The sequence below is a fragment of the Saccoglossus kowalevskii genome, chromosome 4, assembly GCF_978046115.1.
Source record: "Saccoglossus kowalevskii chromosome 4, keSacKowa6.1, whole genome shotgun sequence".
NCBI lineage: Eukaryota > Metazoa > Hemichordata > Enteropneusta > Harrimaniidae > Saccoglossus > Saccoglossus kowalevskii.
Window position 1 is genome coordinate 3007745 of NC_140644.1, and position 20900 is coordinate 3028644.

Genomic DNA, 20900 nt, shown 5'->3' on the forward strand with positions numbered 1-20900 from the left:
AAATGTGGCAAGTTGAATGCAAGGTCAGAATCCGGGGGTCAAAATACGTCACAATACATCCATCATCATCCATCGGCTGTCAACAACTATGGATGCCGTAAAAGTCTTGATTTGCAGTTTGCGTGAATGGCCGGGAAAAAATCATGCCAATTCTGTGCTTCAGTAAGAGTATTTGCTGCTTTTTGTGCAATGGAAATTAATTCAAGTAATGCTGTCAAAGGACATTTCCTTCTAGTAAACAAAACAACCCTGGGACGGACGCACGGCAAATGTGATATCCCAGAGTTCAATGCGTTTTGTACCATCCAATATACACTTTATCTCCGCACGAGGGCGCAATTTCAAATTGAAAGAAAAACTAGCATACACGCTATTACCATTCTATGACCTCAATTGACCCACCAGCCTCATTCCCAACTTGATACTGGAATTCTCATTTTTTTGATGTATTTAAAGTTTTTTACCCGGATCGTTTTAACCATTTCAATAAATAGTTATAGACTATAATTGATTATGCGAAATTACTGCATTTTTGGTGGTTTTTGGCCTACTCCTCTCACTGTTATGTTAGAATTACCGCGAGAGTGCCTCCTATGGATTGTCAACATGGCGGCTCACAAAGTTACGTTCGGTAAGTTCCTTTTTTTACGTTTTACACACAAAAAAAGCAATTTTTAGAAAATAACGTTCGATTTCTTCAATTATTGGCGCCTTTTTTGTTGCAAAAATGCTGGTCGTGAAAATGAAAAACGTAATTTTGTTGGGGATTTCGAGAGCTTTACAACGATATGTAGATCGACCATATACACGTTATGTCCCTCATAGGAGTAGTGAATAAAGTGTCATAATGTATTTTGTCATTAATTTGCATACCATATATTCACTATTGAGATAATAAATATATACACTATTGAGATACTATGGGTATAGGGATAAAATGAACATTTTCCATGTATCTGTTTTTGATACCAATGCATTTCATTCGTTTCTCTCAATATTATTTTCTGACATATTATTCATAATAAATTATGTAATATTAAAGTGAGAATATACTAAATATAGTTAATAACAAATGATTTTCAAAAAAAATGTGCCACGCCCCCTCCACTTGCCCCATTTCTCCAGTAAACGTGACACACATTGATGTGTTTGAAGTTGAAGAATTAATACCTAGAAAATAGTGTCATTACAAATTTGACAATTTAGGCTGACTTTAGAATAGTTTTACCAAGTGTAAATAATAATTTATTATTATGACAGATTTTTTATATTAAATATTGAGATTAGTTTAATAACAAATGATTTTCAAAGAAAATGTGCCAGGCCCCCTCCACATGCCCCATTTTTTACAGTCAAAGACTTCATAGAAAATAGTGTCATTACAAATTTGGCAATTTAGGCTGACTTTGGAATAGTTTTACCAAGTGTAAATAATAATTTATTATTATGACAGATTTTTGATATTAAATATTGAGATTAGTAATGCATCTTGTGTTTTGTTTCAGATCTTTTGTGCTGAACTTACCATGGACAGTTTGCATGTGACGAGTGATACCTGGCTTGATTTTATATACAACATGGAGATGTGATGCACATAGTGTGCATTTGTATTCCTTGTGTGTGCCAAATAAAATTTCAAAATGTGATTCAGCAGAATCCAACAAATTCACTTCAGTGTGTTCAGTGTATTTAATTTCAAATGCTAGTGAAGCTGCTTCAAGTTTCTTATCAAGTTTGTTAAGATCATCCTTTTTAGTAACTTGAAGTAACTTTGCTGAATGATTTGCTTCATTAATGTCAACCTTGGTATCAAATTGGTCGACCAGTTTTGTTTCATATTGCTTCACATTATGTTTTTGATCTTCAGATAACTTTGCAAACTTTTGTATAAATTCCAGTTGTTGGTTGATCTTTTGAGCCTCGTTGAAGAGCTTGTCAATTAGTTTACCCATGTTTCTCAATTTAGCATGAAGGTGATCCATAGTGTATTCATTTATGGGGTCATACTTTATAAGAGGATGATTACTCTGACCATTACTTTTTTCTTCTGCCCATGAATTCATATCCGCATGCGTCCGCATGAGTGATAGACATATCCCATTCATGATTTGGATTGTGACATTTATGAACTGTAGCCAAACATAAATTGCAGAAAAAACTGGTATTCTTTCTCTGCAAGACCAAACTTTTATACTTTTCATCTCGTTCCAGTTTTCTACAGTATTTCATCCCCTTTATATCATGTTGGGCAAATTTTTCAGTGCATGCCAGAACAGGAAGAATATCAACTTCTATCAGTGCATCACTCTCTGGGGCATTTATAATGGCAAATGGAATGTGGCTTGCATCAGAAGACTGGATTTGGATTTCTCCATACTTCATTACCATTATATTTTATCAGACGTATAGCACCACTGATGGCAAATACTTTGAAATTTTGGGACACTCCCTTGAAATCTTGGAAAGTGTGGCCACCCTCACCTACAAATATTTCTAACTTCTGTCTCTCATTTTCATCAAGGTCATAATCCAATTTCTTTTCAGTCAATATGTTGAGGACACTTCTCCAAACCAGGCCTTCAATATCATGAACAAACCAGCCCTTTTTATTTTGAGAGGCAGTTTCTGACACCATAGTGTGGAACCGTTTCAAATTATTTCACAAAGTGGTTAATTTGAGAATTCTTGGAACATTTTCTTGTGTTCTCAGAGATTTCTCTAAACCATCATTGTCAGATTCAGATAGACCGCCCCCTAGATGGATAAATATGTGTTCTGCTTCAGAATCATTCCATAATTTAGTGTCATTTGTAGTTGGATCTAATTTCTGGGAAGATGGTGCTGCTATTAAAGCCAATTTAACAGAAGGAGGCAGAATATCTGATGTAATGGCTTCCTTGAAAAATGATACAGATAATACTGATTTGGCAAATGTTTTATCTTTATTTAATCGTAATTGCCAAAGGGCACTCTCATCAAATCCAGACAACTTTTCACCTACTGCCTGGTGCTGATTTAAGATTTTAAGGCTCGACTCCCAGTGGCTTTCTTAGAAATTGCTGATCTTTTCGTGCTAAATAGAACTGCAAGAGAGACTTCCAAATATTTCTTTGAATCATCCCATTCGTGACCCTTTAAATTTTCCAGCAAATTTCTCACCACTTGTCTTACTTGAGATGGCCCTTTTTGAATGATCAAATCGGAAAGTTACCCTATTTCATTAGCAACGAGCGATCTCGCCTTCATCAGCTTAAATCTGTGAAAAGCACGGCTGGCAATAGAGCTTGCCGTCATTCCCATAACGAACAAATCATTCGACGCGATAGCATAAAATCGCCTACAAACCATTCGAAGTGAGCACATCGTTTTAACTTTCTCGAACTGTGAACTATAGTCATCACTGTCATTAAAAAAGCAACAAAACCCGAATATTCGAGTCAAAATCTCGGAAGAAAGATCAGAAAGCGAACGACCTTGTGTGCCGACGGACAACATCGGCGATCGAGTGAGCAGTTGAAGCCAATTTCCCACGTAATTTTGCGGCTAAACTTGCCTGCTTGACTCTTTTGGATACTCTTAGCATGATTGTGTAGGAATACGTCCAGAAAATGTGATATTGGTACAATAAATCGCACGATAAGCACATGGAAGGCTAACCCGGAAACAACTCAAGCGCTAAAAACGGTTTTTGCGCAGAACGATGCCAGAATTTCAGTTCTGCGCATAGCAATATGCGTTGGTACAGAACGTGTTGAATTCTGGGTAAAACCTCGTACCGTGGGACGTTTATCTTGAGAAATTGAGAATACGAAAATCTCTTGGGATAGTCGTTGTTATGAAACAATGGACATACTTCTCCAGGGTATCAAGGGTAGTTTTGATTATTAAAAAAGGGAAACTGCTGCTATATGGAAAAGCAACAAATATCAATGTCATTGACCACAGTAATTCTAAATCGATGTTGGTTTTAATTGGTGTTGCCTGGTGTAGAAGTAATAACATTACGATGTTTTTGAGTTTAATAGTATAAATTATTAATATTAAGAAATTAATAGTAAATGGTAGACTCCCTTTTGATTAACATCAACCAGTATAACCTGGTTGACAACAATGAAATTCTAACAACAAGGCAATTAGGACAAATTAATAAAAATATACAAACATCATTTATATCAACTTGGAAAAGTGAATTACAAAACGACAATTAATCAAACCAAAATGAAATATAAATAAATTAAGAACATACAGAGAATTAAAAAAAACAATTTTGCTTTTGAAACCTACCTTGTTACCCTGCAAAATATTGTGACTGACAGACACAACGGAATACCCCTTGCTAATAGATTATGTAACCTTTGTGATCAGAATCAAGTAGAAGATGAATATCACCTAATGATGTCATGCAAAAGTTGTACCCCCGATAGAAATGTCTTATTTGAAATGGCAAAAACCAAAATTTGTCACCAAAGACACAATTCACAGCCTTGCTAAACAACAGTGGTCTAACACTCCCTGTAGCAAGGTGCCTAAAGAAGTGTTTTGAAATAAGACAGCAACCCCAGTGACAATTTTCGTTCACAGTTAAGTTTTGCATTTTTTCTATCTTTTTATTGTATAATAATTTAGTCTTAATATTTTCTTTCTCTGTTACAGTAATGTATTAGCTTAGTTTTTTGTATGTTTTTATTTTATATTATTTATTTAATTTTTTTAACTTTTTATTCTTTCTTAAACATTTATAGCCATTGCCAACCCCTCCGGGGAATGTGCAAGTGTTAATAAAATTAATATTATTTAATTAATGACCCCGCACATTATTGATTGGCCTTGGCTAGTTGAAGCGGTTTTTAAATGGGCGACTCGATAGAAGTATTCGCCGTGACTCAAAACTTTTCATTCGGGTTAATACAACGCTTACATGTTACTGTCAGGAAAGTTTAACGTCTTGTTTGTATTTGCACAATGTGAAAGAAGGGTTTATGGTCAAAATGTACTAGTGCATGGGTGGTTGTATATATTGCATATTGAACTATACAAAATTTGAATTATGTCACCAAACTGTACGTTTTGACGACTCGTATGCAATTGTAAGATTATATTTCTGATATACTCGAAGTGAATCTCAGCACTGTGCTTTTTATAAATGTTATGGTTCGGTTAATAATTTCCTGGAAACTGTGCAGAAAATCACAGACTTTCATTATTTTTTGTTCATAGTTTTTCTAAATTTCAGTTTTTATTGTTCATAATTATTTACAGCAATAACACTTATTTTCTGTTGTGAAACCATTTCCAGTTATTATGAATGTGTACATGACAACTTTGCCCCACACAATAAGACATGTATGGATATGTGCGAGTATGTTTGTTGGGTTAATATTCCACTTCTTTATATCCAACAATGTGTGGTAATTCTAACTAACTACTATTTCGCAAATTTGCGTAGCCTTGCTTCTCAGTGTTCTCCCCAGGCTCAGAGGCAAGCATGGCGGACTAATTTGCATACTAATTTGCATATTTTTCAGGATTCACTCTCACAAAAACAAACATACAAGAGAGTATTAAAATGTATGAGAGACTTTATTTAAATTACATAATACTTTACATAATATACCATAATTTGACAAGATCGTCATTTAATGTGAACTGTTCCATAAAACTTAGTCTAAACTAATCCTCTTTGACTTTGCTGTGCTCCAAACATTGGCTGCCTTACTGTAGTCATGGAACTATAGTTCCATGCTGTAGTTAAACTCGTCATAGACGTGCACGGGACTTTGTTCCATAAAGAAGACCCACTCTTTGCAATCATGTTGTGCTTTGAGCATAAACTGCACAACATTCCTAGTGGGAAAAAATGAAAAATAAAAAAAAAACACAATGAGGATTGAGGTTCAAATAAATGTAAACATAACGATTGAATTGTGTCGCGATCGGGAACCCAGTGCCGTATGGATAGCATACCGTCTGCAAAACATGTTGTTTACATGTTGGTTTTGTCAGGTCTACGACAAGGACTCGGGAATTTCGAGGAAAAAAACATGAGGTCACTATTCAATTAAAATTAAAACGTAACGATAGAATTACTGGTATGTATAGAAATCGGGATTCCATTGATCATAGCTCATGACGATAGCAGCTGTCGTTCGCAAGACGTTGAGAGGCCGCCATCTTGGAAATACCCACACAGGTCAACATGTGACCGGAAGAATTTTTTTTTGCTTGGACAAATTATAACATACGCGTACCCATTAATCTATGAAGATATCCATAAATAATCTAAAAAAAGTTGACAGTAACGAGTGATGGTTTTTTTTCATGCCGTGTCTATACCAGCCTCGCGTCTAAGATGTTGATTGAAATCGGTGTAGGCCTACCATGTTCGGTGTTATTACGATCGGCAAAACAAACACCTACTGGCATTTTATTTCTAAAATTACGAAATCTTACCTGAACAATCTGAAGTTGACCTTAACCAGGGAAATGTCTTCTTCCACGACTCATCAAAACCAGCCTCACGCCGTTTCTGTGTTTCTACACGCTTCCGTTTCTGTGTTGTGCTAGCGGTGATTGTACGTTTTAGCCGGGCGGCATCACCTTTTTTTCCTTTACATGTTTTGTCATATAGCATCTCGGTGTTTGCAACTTGAGTGACAATTTGTTCCCCATTGACAGCGTCTGTACTTCACACGTGTTTAACAATGGGACTGTTTAATTCGTCCTGGCAAGTTCAAACCACGGTGGCGTTGACAGTGTTAATTTATGCAGTGCTACGTGTGAGCGGGTCAAATGGATGTAAACAATGCATCCTATTAGCATGGTGGTGAAGTTGTAAGCATGGCGGTCCGAGCCCAAGCGTGGCGGCCGTGTCGCCAAGCATGGCGGTACCGCCATGCTTTGTTCTATGTGGGGAGAACACTGCTTCTACTCCCATATTGTCCTTAATAGTGAAGGTTAATACAGATATATTGTAAATTACACAGAGGTAACACTACATTACATTTCCCTTTACATTCCCTTGTATTACATAACAGTCTTTGAGCTGAGGCAGTTATGGTTCTACAACCATCACCAGTTCTCTTGTTCAGGTTATACTTATAGTGTGAATCTTAGCACATATTCTACTCCAAGTTATGTATATTACACTTTCTTGAAATTATATATAATATAATATATTTACCCCCATCAACATTATGCAACCAATCGATAACATTTATGTTGGCGGAATTTAATTGGCCATTTAGTGTTTGGAAGATTTTCAAAATTCATATTCATTGAAATTATTGATTCGGGATTTGACCTATGACCTCGACATGTTTCTGATGACAGTCGAGTGATATAATCAATTGCACCGTTTGTTCAATTGATCTCTCACGCAAGTAATACTGACATTTAAACAGTTGACACTTGTCGACTTTGTAAAAAATTCAAAATATAAATATAACAATTGAAGTTATTGAACCGAGACTTGGCCTATGACCCTGACATGCTTCCGATGACGTTCGAGTGATATAATGTATATATTACAACTGTTGCGCTTCAATCAGCTTCTCCAATTTTCAACTTGACAACAACATACTCCAAGCCTCGTCACCAACTTTTCAATAGTTTTTCACAAGTGTGCACGCTGTTTTTAACATATTGCGGTCATGATCATCTCGCATGGCAACCGATACAATATACAAGTACTGTTATGAGAATTTTATCTGCAATTTTGTAAATTTGTTATGTCAGTTTCCGACGTCACAGGCAACTTTGCATTGCTTTCCATGCAATTTTACCAATTTTGCACACAGCATAGCTGGCTAGCCACATAGAAAACAGACATTTCTTTGTAGCTTTAACAACTTATCGAGCAAATTTGTAAGCTTTCCACGTAACTTTATTAACTTTGCATTCAACTTTGCAAACATGCTATGTACCGGTAGTAATGCTTCGCAAGTGACTTTACAAACTTTGCGCAACTTTGTTCACAACGTAACTTTACAAAATTTTTTAAGAAACTTTGCTGAGTAGCCACTTAACAGTACGGATTTTCCACGCAGCTTTAACAACTTTGCATGCAACTTTGCTGGCTGTTTGCATTTTGTTTTGTATTTTGCAACGTGATTGTACCAACTTTCATTTTATTTTTGCGCACAACTTTCCAACCACTTTTACCAATTTTGCACGCAACTTTACAGGCTTTACTCCTAACTTGGCAAAGGTCGTATGCAACTTTGCTGGTATTCCACGTAATTTGACTAAATTTGCACGTAAGTTTTCCAACGTCGCACGCCACCTTGCCGACTCGCCACCTAGCAATACGAAATTTCCGAGCAACTTTAACAACTTTTACACACAACTTTGTAGGCTTTCCAGCTATCTTGATGAACGTGGCATGCACTTTTGCCGGCCTTCCAGCTATCTTGATGAACGTGGCATGCACTTTTGCCGGCCTTCCAGCTATCTTGATGAACGTGGCATGCACTTTTGCCGGCCTTCCAGCTATCTTGATGAACGTGGCATGCACTTTTGCCGGCCTTCCACGCAATTCGAATAACGTTGCACATAATATTGTAGGCTTGGACTAACTTTGCACAACATTTTGTAGATTTTAAACGTAAATTTAATAATGTCATACGGAAATTTGCCATGTAACTTTACAATGTTTGTAAACAATATTGCTTGCTAGCCATGTTTCAATGTGGACTTTTCACGCAACTTTATCAACTTCGCACGGAACCATGTAGCTTTCCACGTAATTGTACTAACTTTGCTTGCCACTTTGCCGGCTTTTCACGTAACTTTAACACTTTTGCATGCCAATTTACAGATGGACAACTGTCGCAAGCAACTTTGCTGGACTAAGTCATTTGCACGCAATTTTGTATACTTTCTATGTAACTTTACCAACTTTGCATATAACATAGCTGGCTAGCCACATAGCAACACAGACTTTCTTAGCAGCTTTTCACACACTGTATAAAAAGTCTAGCAAAGTGGAGAACCGATTGTATCAGGATGTTATTCTATGTGATATGTGTTTCATTGCAATCAGAATCTATCAATACAGTATTTGTTTCATTTTGTCAATTTTACACAAATCGTCAGATGTGTTGTTTGTAACATTGCTTGGATATATGAGAAGCAATTGTGTGAAGCATTTTAATGCGCAATAATGGTTTTCAGGATTCAAAAGTCCTGACCTACCAAGAACTCTTTATATGATATCAATGCCCAAAAATATGAAACAAATAATCAACTATAGTCAATAGTGAGTATATAAGTATCGTTTTTCAATCAATTGCATTGATAAATATGTATTAATGGTAAATATTTTTGAAACAAAACAAAACAGTAAATCTATCAAAATTGATGCAGTAATGTTATGTGATATTGGTGATACGGTATGAAACTAATTGTACAGTAGTAGTTTCCGTAAAATGTTTCATTCTGTCAAAATGTTATCTAATAGCCTTCGGTTAACTCCGGTATACTTCCTCATGATCAAATACGTTGACTTCAAGTAAACATTGATTCAGCAGTCTACCGTGATCACATTTTGCTTGGTGGCAATGTTTACCCTTATCAGGTTGTATATAGATACTAACAAATTATCAACATATGAACACGTACGATATTGGAGCTCATCACTATGGCAACGCGAATTACCACTGTCAGCAGACACGCACACACAGAACGAATTTCATTTTTCAGCCAAATTAGAAATTTCGCCTCAAGACTTTTTCACATCTACTGTTAAAATGTCCTGTTCAAATTACCTCATTTCAATAGGAAAATACTAGTACGTGTTATATACGAGTGGCTATACAAATTTAACTCATTTAACAAATTTTATCAGAAATGTAAAGATGAAAATAAACGTTGAGAAAGAAATCTTACGCGAACAAATTTTTATTTTGAAATGGGGCCCGCTGACTAGCTATTTGGACGACCAAGGTCCTGATTGTTTTGTTTTATTACGACTTTCATACTTGGTGTTTTGTTATATGTGTGTAAATGTTTAATTGTTGATGTAACTTACTTTGCTTTTCAATTCTATTTTTGTATTAATTTAATTGATTGTAAGTAAATAAAAAAAAATGTCCTGTAGTATCATTTCATGCTTCACACAGTGTAGCTAAAATAAAAAAAAACACACACACAATAATTGTAATACAAGCCTCTTAAGCGTTTTATTTCAAACGGATCGAATTAATTATACCAATTAGCGAGAATGATAAAACACAGACATACGCATTTATTTAGATGTATTCATCAGTTACAAGTACCGCCATAGACAAACATCGCAACTGTCATCAACAATCCTGATAAAAATACAATACTGGCATTATTCCATACACGTGTACGCATTATATGTGTCACTGGTAATGTTAATCAGAAAATGTATTGTTATGCGAGGAGACATTGTAACACTTTAACTTTCAAATTGCGATCTCTGTCAAAGACAGTACATTGATCCTTCATATAAGTAACACCTTTGAAACAGTTGTATTATGATGTGTTTGCATATTGCCTTAATTAACCCGGATACTACATTATTATTATTCCTTAACAAAGCAAGTCATAAAAGTAAATGTCAATATCATATTAACGAACTGGCGAAGAATCTAATCGAACATAATTGAAATTTTATAGAAATAACACAAATAAATTCTATTTTTCTTTATATAAAATGACAATTATAATTATTAGTTTGCCAAATTGATTATTTCTGTAATTTCATACATTGAAGTAACAGTTCCTTAGTATGCATTACATCACAATAGTAATGAATAATGCACATATGATGAGAGTAGTGCCAGTCAGTCTCCAGGCTTTGTTCTTCTTATCTGTATGCAAATAGAAACACAACGATATGATTTACACTTCCAACCTCTCCTTAACCCGTGTATAATAATAGCACTGATGGTTCACAGAAAGTTAATTGTTTACGGGACTTTTGTGTCTTCGTATATGTTTTGTTTGTGTCATAATCAGTACAAGGGGGTTCATGTTTGAGTAGCATCCGTGATGTCGAAATCTACATATTATGATCCCAAGCTGAAAGCAGAGCACCCTGATATGGTATGTATTCATTGCGAAGCGTGGAAACGCCAATTGTGTTAATGGCTTGAGACATATCATTAAAAATTAAACAAGGATCGTCTATTTAGATTTGCATGGCATTCTGTCATGAAGAGTCACAGGGTCTAAGAATCGAATCCATGGAATGAATGGTTTTTATTTTATAATTAAGCCCATTTAGATAATTACTTCCTATTAGAGCGTATATAACAGATTACCCTGTCAAAACTTGTTATGAATAATATTGTTTCTGTTCAGATAGCAATGAAGTATTCTTGCAATTTCAAAATAAATTAATTTATCTTTTGTGGCATCTAGGCAGAATGATTATGCATGTTGAAATAAATGACATGCTATGAGAACGACCCCTTTATTTAGTGGAAACTCTCAAAAAACAAAACTTAAAGAGGCATGTTTTTTAAAATTCCCGTGATTTGGAAAATATTGACGAACGCGTAATATAGCAGTTCTATTTTGCATCATTCTTCAAAATACATTATGAACTATTCCTTCTCTTTGTCGCAAATGCATGTTTTAATAAGTTTGTAAGTTGGATACAGGTATTGTAAACTGTCTGTTGATCTAAAGTGATATATACATGTGTGTAAATATATAATTTGTTTCTAATTTTGATAAACTAGTATTTTACTGTATTTATTACAATAATATAGCACACCTGGTGGCAATATAAGAAACTCTCTCGTTCTGTTTTTTTTCAATAATTTTAGATAATGAATAACATTTAGCTGGCATTAGGCACAAGAGTAATAACATATTAAGAATAATATTCAACTGGTAAAACTTGCCTGCATCCACATCTACGTACATGTTAGAAGTGGTGTTACGATTTGAAGAATGAGTTTTTACAGTCAGGGTCACGAGCTCTGAAAATAAAATGTACAATTATTCACGCCACAAAGAATGTATACGTTTTTAATATTGTGTTATCCTTCAAAATAAACTATATTGGTTTCATATACTATTTTTTATATATGTTTGTTTTCTATGGTTGAAATACTTATAATAGGATTCTTAGAAGCATGTGTAAACCAATGGTTAAACTAAGTTTTAGTTTACAACAAATTCCGCACAAATTATCGAACGAAATTATTAAATACGACGAAACAGAACAACTGCATAAAAGTGATGGTTTGTCGCCAAAAGTGGCGTGAACACTTAAAATCGATACGCCATTTGTGTAGAGTGACTTGGTGCGTTAATTATTGAGTTACAACAGATCCCTTGAGATATGACTTGTTCGACGTGCGATCAAAGTCTACCCATTGAATGAATGGCATCGAAGAACAAGTAAACCGTCCGTAAACACCGTGTTGAGGTAAGTATTTGGAGCCCGTAAGAATGAGCCCGGGAATGAGTAATAAAATACAGATATAAGTCCGGTAGTATGAACGGTGAGGCTATGTTTAGATTTGTTACATTATTGGTGTATCTAAAAATGGACAGTGAATCTGTGTGTTAGAATACTTGGGTAATACCCGGTGGACGGTTTGGAGGAAGACTGAGAAATTACATGAAACTTCTTTAACAATTTTATTTGTGTCTGTAAAAAAAATACGTAGTGTTCGTCTTGGCTATTTCGCTTGCTCACTTTACATTTTGTGTTTTGAATACGGCGATAATTTCGATCATTTCTGTTTAAGCAATCAAACATTTTGAAGCGTTAACTGTGTTCTGTGTCGCTATTGAGTAAAACAACAATATTGCATATTACCAAATATGGATATCATTGATAAATTTGTCTATTCAAAACTCACATCCAGGTTCAGATTGTTAAATTATTATGTGGTGCGAAATTTTCTAAAAGTGCTACTGTATAAATAATCAATTATAGAGGAAAAATGAAAATTTAAATTCCTACCACTATTTATATTCAATAGTTATTCAGATAAAGACTATATTAAATCTCTCTATCCGTGTTTAATATATGTACAATTTTAAGTTTGTTCTACTCATAATAAAACTCTGAAATTGATTGAAAGATGAATGACATGTGCCTTATTGTTAACTAAAGCAAGATGTCAAAATAAACATCAGATCAGATATATGCTATAATACCTACCCTCTCTCTTATCTCCAGTGGTGCCTTCTAACATGGTGACATCATCGTCATCTGAAGTTTCGACCACTGCGGCATCAGTGCTTACTTAATTAAGAAGAAGAAATTAAATAAGCAAGCAGTTATCATAATGTTATGAAACAGATCATAAAATAACGATTACCAGTTTATGTGGTACCATCATCGTTTGTGAGAATACAATAATGTGCGTGGCGGTAGTCTCTGCTAATAATTTACAATCACTATTCCCCGTTTATGCGTGTCTGATATTCCATTGAGGGTATAGTCTAGAAAGATTTAAGTTACGGAATTGGAAGCCTTTAATATATGGTGCACCGGACAACCTACTTCTGAAAACTGGGTTTTAACAAATATTAACACCAAATGTTAAGATGCCACAATGGCTAAGCAATGTGACGCTTACCTTCATTATATTCGTTAGCAACTTCGCTACCATCAGTGATTACACCATTGTCAGATATTGTGACGTCATCTTCACCTATATGACGTCAAATTTGAACAAAGTTATAAGAAAATTATATGAAAAATGTGTTTTCGCATTAACCTATATAAACATTGTTTCCGTCTCATCAAAAGAAAAGTCAAAAAATATTGCAAGGTGTAGACTAATAGTTAGTATCCGATGAATTAATCGACTAAGCCAAAATGATATTACATAACATTCACGACATACCCCTTTCCATTTCAGTAACGATCTCAATTGTATTCTGAGAATATGTTAAACGTGTCCATGGTTCATCTACGTAAAATACATTATATGAATCAACAAAATCATTGCATACTAGTATGCAAATGGTTCAACTAAACGTTCAAAAATATGTTGATGGTTTATAGATTTCATCAATGTGTTTAATTCAGAAAATGGTTTGGTGCAGCTACCCACCGTAGCGATTTGTTTCCAAATGCCGGCCATTTTGCGTACAAATGGGTAAAACTTTTAATGTATTGTTTTGAAAAGACCACAGGTGAGTTTCAGAAATTCAGTTATTCTCAGTGTAGATACCAATCATTGTTTTGACAAAGCATTAATCAATGAATACATTTACTTCAATTATCTACGTTTTTATATGCCATGCCATTTCGAATGAAAGTGTTACCTTCCAAATCCCCGCTGTCACTGGTACCTCCCTCCGGATTAGTGGTATAATCGTGGCCGCTATCAGCTAGGTATATCTGCTGAGATAACACATCGGTCCAAAACACGTCCACACTTTGAACAATGGTTGCCCTATCAAGAAATATACTTTGATTAACATCTACTAAAAAAAGCTTTGTTATTACTACCCTTCATTATTTATAATAATCATGCACTGAATCCTGGAGTACTGCAAAGCCGCTAATTTTGGTTATGTTCAAATTGTAACAGGTTCAATTATGTATTCTGTGTGGGTAATGATGGCTTGGCTTACTTCGCGTCACTTCATAATATGTAATACCTTCGGGGCTATTTGGAATAATGTGTTGACAACTCTCAAGGACAATCATATTTTGTTCTTTTAAATAATTTTATCTTCAAATACGTACACAAAATCAATTATTGTTCGTAGAAGTCACGTCAGTGTTTTAAGGTTTCAACTCTAACACATGTGGAGGTCAGTTTTCTGACATAATTTCTCAATATTTACGAGAATGCAGCACCCCCCGTCTATATCTTCTCAGTATATGCATATACTAACTAACTAACGTTAGTACCTTCCATGGTATATGAAAGTAAACTACTACTTACACAAATTCTACTGCACCTCCAGGAATACTGCCTGCCTGTGGCGCAATCCATGTAAATGTTATTCCGGTTTTTAAATTCGAGTTTGTATGAGTAAGACTATCGCGTTCGCTTGAACACGCAAGATGCTGCGCGCCATCTGGTGGTGGACCGAATGTTCCGACGGGTGTGTCACTCTGAGGTTCATGTGCCTGAACTAATATTCCACGGAAATTGTCGCCGGCAACTTCCACTGCAAGCAAATATTATCATTTCATGGTTATTGTGTCGAATGGCGGCAATACTAGGCCTGAATAAACATTGAAATTACTCATATCTATTGTGACATGATGGCTTGGTATTGATGACAGGAATCAACGGTCACAGCAAACTTTCCATCAGATCAGTTTAACCCGCAAACGACGTGAACACGGTCACACTTGTCGTTTTGTTGTTGTTGGTTTTGCACAAAGTGACGACCATCTCGGCCGTTTTTCCGCCATTTTGTGACACAGATTCAATTTTTTACCAAGTTACTAATTATTAAAAAGGACGTTCAAATGTTTACATTCATGCGACCGTATAAACCGCATCAATATGTTTCCATTCGTCCAAGGAAAAGCGGGTCTCAGTGGAGTCGTCATTCATTGTTGTTACTACATTGATGTCACGTGATTCAACGCATGATCTCATATTTGATACTTGTTTCTTTCAAGAGAGTAAATAAAATATTCGACGTATAAACCATAAATTCAATCTCAATATACAAGTTGTATACAGAAATTGTATCTACTTAGTTGGAAATAACCACTATTATATCCCCGCTATGACAGCGTACAGTAAGCGGAAACTCGTACAGACTGCCACACCCAAATGCCTGGGGCGAGTAAAATGACATGTCTCAGTTTCAAATATTTAATTTTTATATTTGTATCTTCTTTGCTTGATATAAATACAGATACGCATCTTGTATCTTAAATTATATTTACCGTATATTTCTTCGCCTGGTTCAAACTCGGCCCGTGAAACATTAAGTGAGTATGGACAGGTGTCCATACTTTGCATCTCTAATGTACCGCTTTGTTCCTCGTGTTGCGGTATCATGGAACCACACGCATTTTGGGGTGCCCCCGTCCCAAAACCACATACGTACACGGCTACCAATGTCAAAAACACAATCACATGGCACCAACACCTAGCGTTGATGATCGTAGATACCATTGCCTTTCAGAAAAAGTTATCTTTTTGCAATCGTGTGTGTCAAACAGTAGCAGATGCAGATCTGAGTTTGTTGTATAACCCCGTTGGCTATAGTAGTAGCGTGCGCATATTTTGTGACGAATATAAAGGTTATTATAATTTTATAAATACATACACAATTATATGCAATTTGTTGATATTCTAGATAACGATTAGCAAATTTATTTTGAGAATCAAATCGATGATATTTAGTGGTTTCTATGAATTATATTCGTACGTATATATTACATCATACTAGAACACGTCAGACGCGGAAACATTGTCACGTGTTATTCGCGCGATAATCTCATCACACTGTCTCGATACTGTTAAGGTTTAGTGCTATATGGAGATTCCTTATCACCACTTTTCCTGAAAAAAAACTTCATTTCACATTTCCTGTTAAAGTACCAGTGTATCAGAGTGGGAAACACCGCGAGACGGAGGAAGGTTACGAGGGCGTGGCCCAAAACAACTCCCGGATGTCCCATGGCGTTAGCTACTTATACTAGTACACTGGCTGCTTTAAATAAGCAACGTAAACATAATTTACCACAAACAAACTCTTTAATTGTCTGTTGACAAAACCGGCTTTATGACTTAAAATACCTAAAACTTTCAGAATTTAGGCTAGTAACACCATGGCTTCCATTTATGAAAGAAAATCGTCAATTCGTAGATTGGTGGTGTATATAACAATAAGACATTATTTTGTTCGATTACGAACGTAGAACGTAGATCAAATTAATTGGTATGGATCAGACTATTCATTTCTCCCACTTTGATGCTATGATCTATCGGCCTGTAAGATCATAAACACTGAGACTGGCTTTTGTTCGAGAAACAATCCCTGCATGACTAGGGACGTTCCAATAAGTATTTTGCGAATATATATCATCACCAATAAACCGAATAAACAATCAACAGCACTTGGCACATGAACAAAAAAAAATACTGGAAATTGAGGAAACAAAAACAATTCACTTTATGTGGTTCAACCAGATTTATGTAATATCTTGAAGCCGCTACTGACCAGATGGTAGCGTACTTGTCACTTCTCTTGACCCCTGCACAATTACTCCTCCCACACACTGTGCGCTTTCGATTTGGTTTCCTCAGTTAGACCCATGAGTGTTTGACTATGGACGCTTCGTCAAAGACGGGATGGCTGGTCATTGTGACTATTCTGTTGGCATGCACTGTACTCTATACAGCAGCGAAACCTGAGGTAGGTAAATGTTCCTAATTGAGAGGGGAACACAATAAACAACGATCACGTCGTCGTCGTAACTTTCTAACTTTGCACGCAACTTTGTGGCAATCTATTTAATTTACCAACACTGCAATGTAGCATTAACAACTTTGTAAATCATTGCTAAGACTTTATCAACTTTACAGTTCCAACGTTGCACCTAATATTGCAAGCTTGATACGTACCAATAGGGAAATTCCATGTTAATTTTGCACGCAACTGCAGTTTACTAAGTAACTTTGCCAACTTTGCAGTTTTTGCTTCTGTCGGCTTTTCACGCACCTTTATAAACTTTGCGCGCAATTATGCAGATTTTCTATGACATTACACCCAAGTTTTCAGTCTTTCCACGTAACTTTACCATCTGCGCACATAACATTGCAAACTTGTCATGTAGCAATACACGTAATTATTTCAAACTTTGTTATGTTACTTTGCGTGCAATTTTGTTGGCTTCCTCGTATACCAACTTCCCACGTAATTTTAGCAACTCGACTTTGTACGCAACGATGTAGACTTCCGACGTAGAAATAAAGACATTCCACCTTGACAACTTTGCATGCCAGGCTTTACCAAAGTTGTTCGCAAATTTGCTGGTTTTCCGTGTACTTTCTGTTACCAACGTAGCTCAAACGTTTCTGGCTTTTCAACTAATTTCAGTTTATCAATTTTGTGCGCAAGTTTTTAGACTTGACACGTAGCAATGAAGAGTGTCCACACTATTTAAACGTTGCGCGCAACTTTGTTTGCTTTTTGTAATTTACCAACTTTGCACTCTTACATTTGCAAACTTGCTATGTAGCAATGCACTTTTCACGTAATATTTAAAACTCGCCACGTAGAAATGCAGACTATCCACGTAAGTTTGTCAACTTTGCTCGCAACATGCGTCTTTTTACCTAAATGCGTCTTTGTACCTAAACACCTGTGGTGGCTAACACGTTACTAACTTTTCACGAAACTTGGCACCAAATTTTACACACATTTCACCTAGCAATACGAACATTCAACGCAAGTTTTCAGGCTTTTCATGTAACTTTGCCAACGCTACACATATCTTTGCAAACCTGTCAGATAACAATTCAGACTTTTCACGAAATTTACCAACTTTGTACACAACTTCACAGATTTTCCACGTAATTATTAAGTAACAAATTTGCTTGCCACTTTGTAAGCTTTCCTCAAAATTGTACCAGTTATGTATGCAGACTTTAGTTTTGCCAATTTGCACGCAAACTTGACATTTAAGTTACTAAATTTCATTATATATACACCACACGACCTGGTAAAGGCTACAATTGACCAATCACATGAAAACTGTTTTAGTTGAAATTATAACAGCCACCTATTTTGCCAAAGTCGACAATTGCTGTAATTAATCGCAACATTTCAATAAACACTAAAGGAACTTTGCACTGATTTGTCCATCCATACATGGCATATTTCCACACACTGTATAAAAAGTCTAGCAAAGTGGAGAACCGATTGTATCAGGATGTTATCCTATGTGATATGTGTTGCAATCAGAATCTATCAATACAGTATTTGTTTCATTTTGTCAATTTTACACAAATCGTCAGATGTGTTGTTAGTAACATTGCTTGGATATATGAGAAGCAATTGTGTGAAGCATTTTAATGCGCAATAATGGTTTTCAGGATTCAAAAGTCCTGACCTACCAAGAACTCTTTATATGATATCAATGCCCAAAAATATAAAACAAATAATCAACTATAGTCAATAGTGAGTATATAAGTATCGTTTTTCAATCAATTGCCTTGATAAATATGTATTAATGGTAAATATTTTTGAAACAAAACAAAACAGTAAATCTATCAAAATTGATGCAGTAATGTTATTAATGTTATTGGTGATACGGTATGAAACTAATTGTATAGTAGTAGTTTCCGTAAAATGTTTCATTCTGTCAAAATGTTACCTAATGGCCTTCAGTTAACTCCGGTATACTTTCTCATGGTCCAATACGTTGACTTCAAGTAAACATTGATTCAGCAGTCTACCGTGATCACATTTTGCTTGGTGACAATGTTGACCCTTATCAGGTTGTATAGATACTAACAAATTATCAACATATGAACACGTACGATATTGGAGCTCATCACTATGGCAACGCGAATTACCACTGTCAGCAGACACGCACACACAGAACGAATTTCATTTCCCAGCCAAATTAGAAATTTCGCCTCAAGACGTTTTCACATCTACTGTTATAATGTCCTGTTCAAATTACCTCATTTCAATAGGAAAATACTAGTACGTGTTATATACGAGTCGCTATACAAATTTAACTCCTTTAAACAATTTTATCAGAAATGTAAAGATGAAAATGAACGTTGAGAAAAAAATCTTACGCGAACAAATTTTTATTTTGAAGTGGGGCCCGCTGACTAGTTATTTAGCGACCAAGTTCCTGAATGTTTTATTACGACTTTCATACTTGGTGTTTTGTTATATGTGTGTAAATGTTTAATTGTTGATGTAACTTACTTTGCTTTTCAATTCTATTTTTGTATTAATTTAATTGATTGTAAGTAAATAAAAAAAATGTCCTGTAGTTTCATTTCATGCTTCACACAGTGTAGCTAAAATAAAAAAAAACACACACAATAATTGTAATACAAGCCTATTAAGCGCTTTATTTCAAACGGATCGAATTAATTATACCGATAAGCGAGAATGATAAAACACAGACATACGCATTTATTTAGATGTATTCATTTTACAAGTACCGCCATAGACAAACATCGCAACTGTCATAGAACAATCCTGATAAATATACAATACTGGCATTATTCCATACACGTGTACGCATTATATGTGTCACTGGTAATGTTAATCAGAAAATGTATTGTTATGCGAGGAGACATTGTAACACTTTAACTTTTAAATTGCGATCTCTGTCAAAGACAGTACATTGGTCCTTCATATAAGCTCAGACTAGTACATGTAATACTACAGACTCGCAACGCCTATTGTTTAAGGTGTTAATCGGCTTAATTGTATATGCTATGCGTGCCACGCTCTGCAGCATTGGCATAGACACCGTCGAAGTTTACCGAGCACTGGATATTCTGCACACTTCGCGCTCCTTCGGAAATTGCGTATTTCTTCGTAAAACGGATCCGGATATATTTAAAAAAACGGGAGATGCGTTCTGGACATTTTGACCTTTGCAGCTGTGTAAGAATTTTAAGAATCGACCAAGAATCAGGGGAGTTACAAGTAACTGAATGTCTTAGTGTTTACCTCAAATAGTTTTTGAATATATAATGAGCAACTTTGAAACGATATTTCTCGCTGTTGCGGATTTTGCGGAAGGTTTCCAACATTTATTTGGAGAGAGCTTATCGCTGCGTTTTGAACGATCATACTTCCTTGTGTGTTACCCGTTTTGTTTTTGTGTTCCGGGATGCCGAAACATGAGATAGCTAGTGTCATGTACATATCTCTCTCAGCGAATCAGCGTGATCCAATAACGGTAAAAACTGGAGGTGCGTTATTTTTGTTGCGTTCGACTT

At 35.5% G+C, this 20900-nt stretch overlaps 1 protein-coding gene and 2 long non-coding RNA genes across 3 annotated transcripts; 1 reads left to right on the top strand and 2 right to left on the bottom strand.

Moving 5' to 3' along the window:
- Positions 1-408: 408 nt before the first annotated feature.
- Positions 409-1669, top strand: LOC146746185 (uncharacterized). The gene is made up of 2 exons (XR_014929129.1): positions 409-631; positions 1506-1669. It is a non-coding gene; the product is annotated as an uncharacterized LOC146746185 (long non-coding RNA).
- Positions 1670-5561: 3892 nt separating this feature from the next.
- LOC144344253 (uncharacterized) lies at positions 5562-6522 on the bottom strand. The gene is made up of 2 exons (XR_014929130.1): positions 6451-6522; positions 5562-5844 (listed from the first exon to the last, which is right to left on the bottom strand). It is a non-coding gene; the product is annotated as an uncharacterized LOC144344253 (long non-coding RNA).
- Positions 6523-10758: 4236 nt separating this feature from the next.
- Positions 10759-16091, bottom strand: LOC102808813 (uncharacterized). Its single transcript, XM_006822561.3, has 8 exons — positions 15860-16091; positions 14895-15123; positions 14266-14396; positions 13842-13907; positions 13572-13646; positions 13151-13234; positions 11877-11954; positions 10759-10835 (listed from the first exon to the last, which is right to left on the bottom strand). Exons 1-8 carry the CDS (start codon positions 16089-16091, stop codon positions 10759-10761), a joined length of 972 nt encoding a protein of 323 aa, XP_006822624.2.
- Between the last annotated feature and the right edge of the window lie 4809 nt (positions 16092-20900).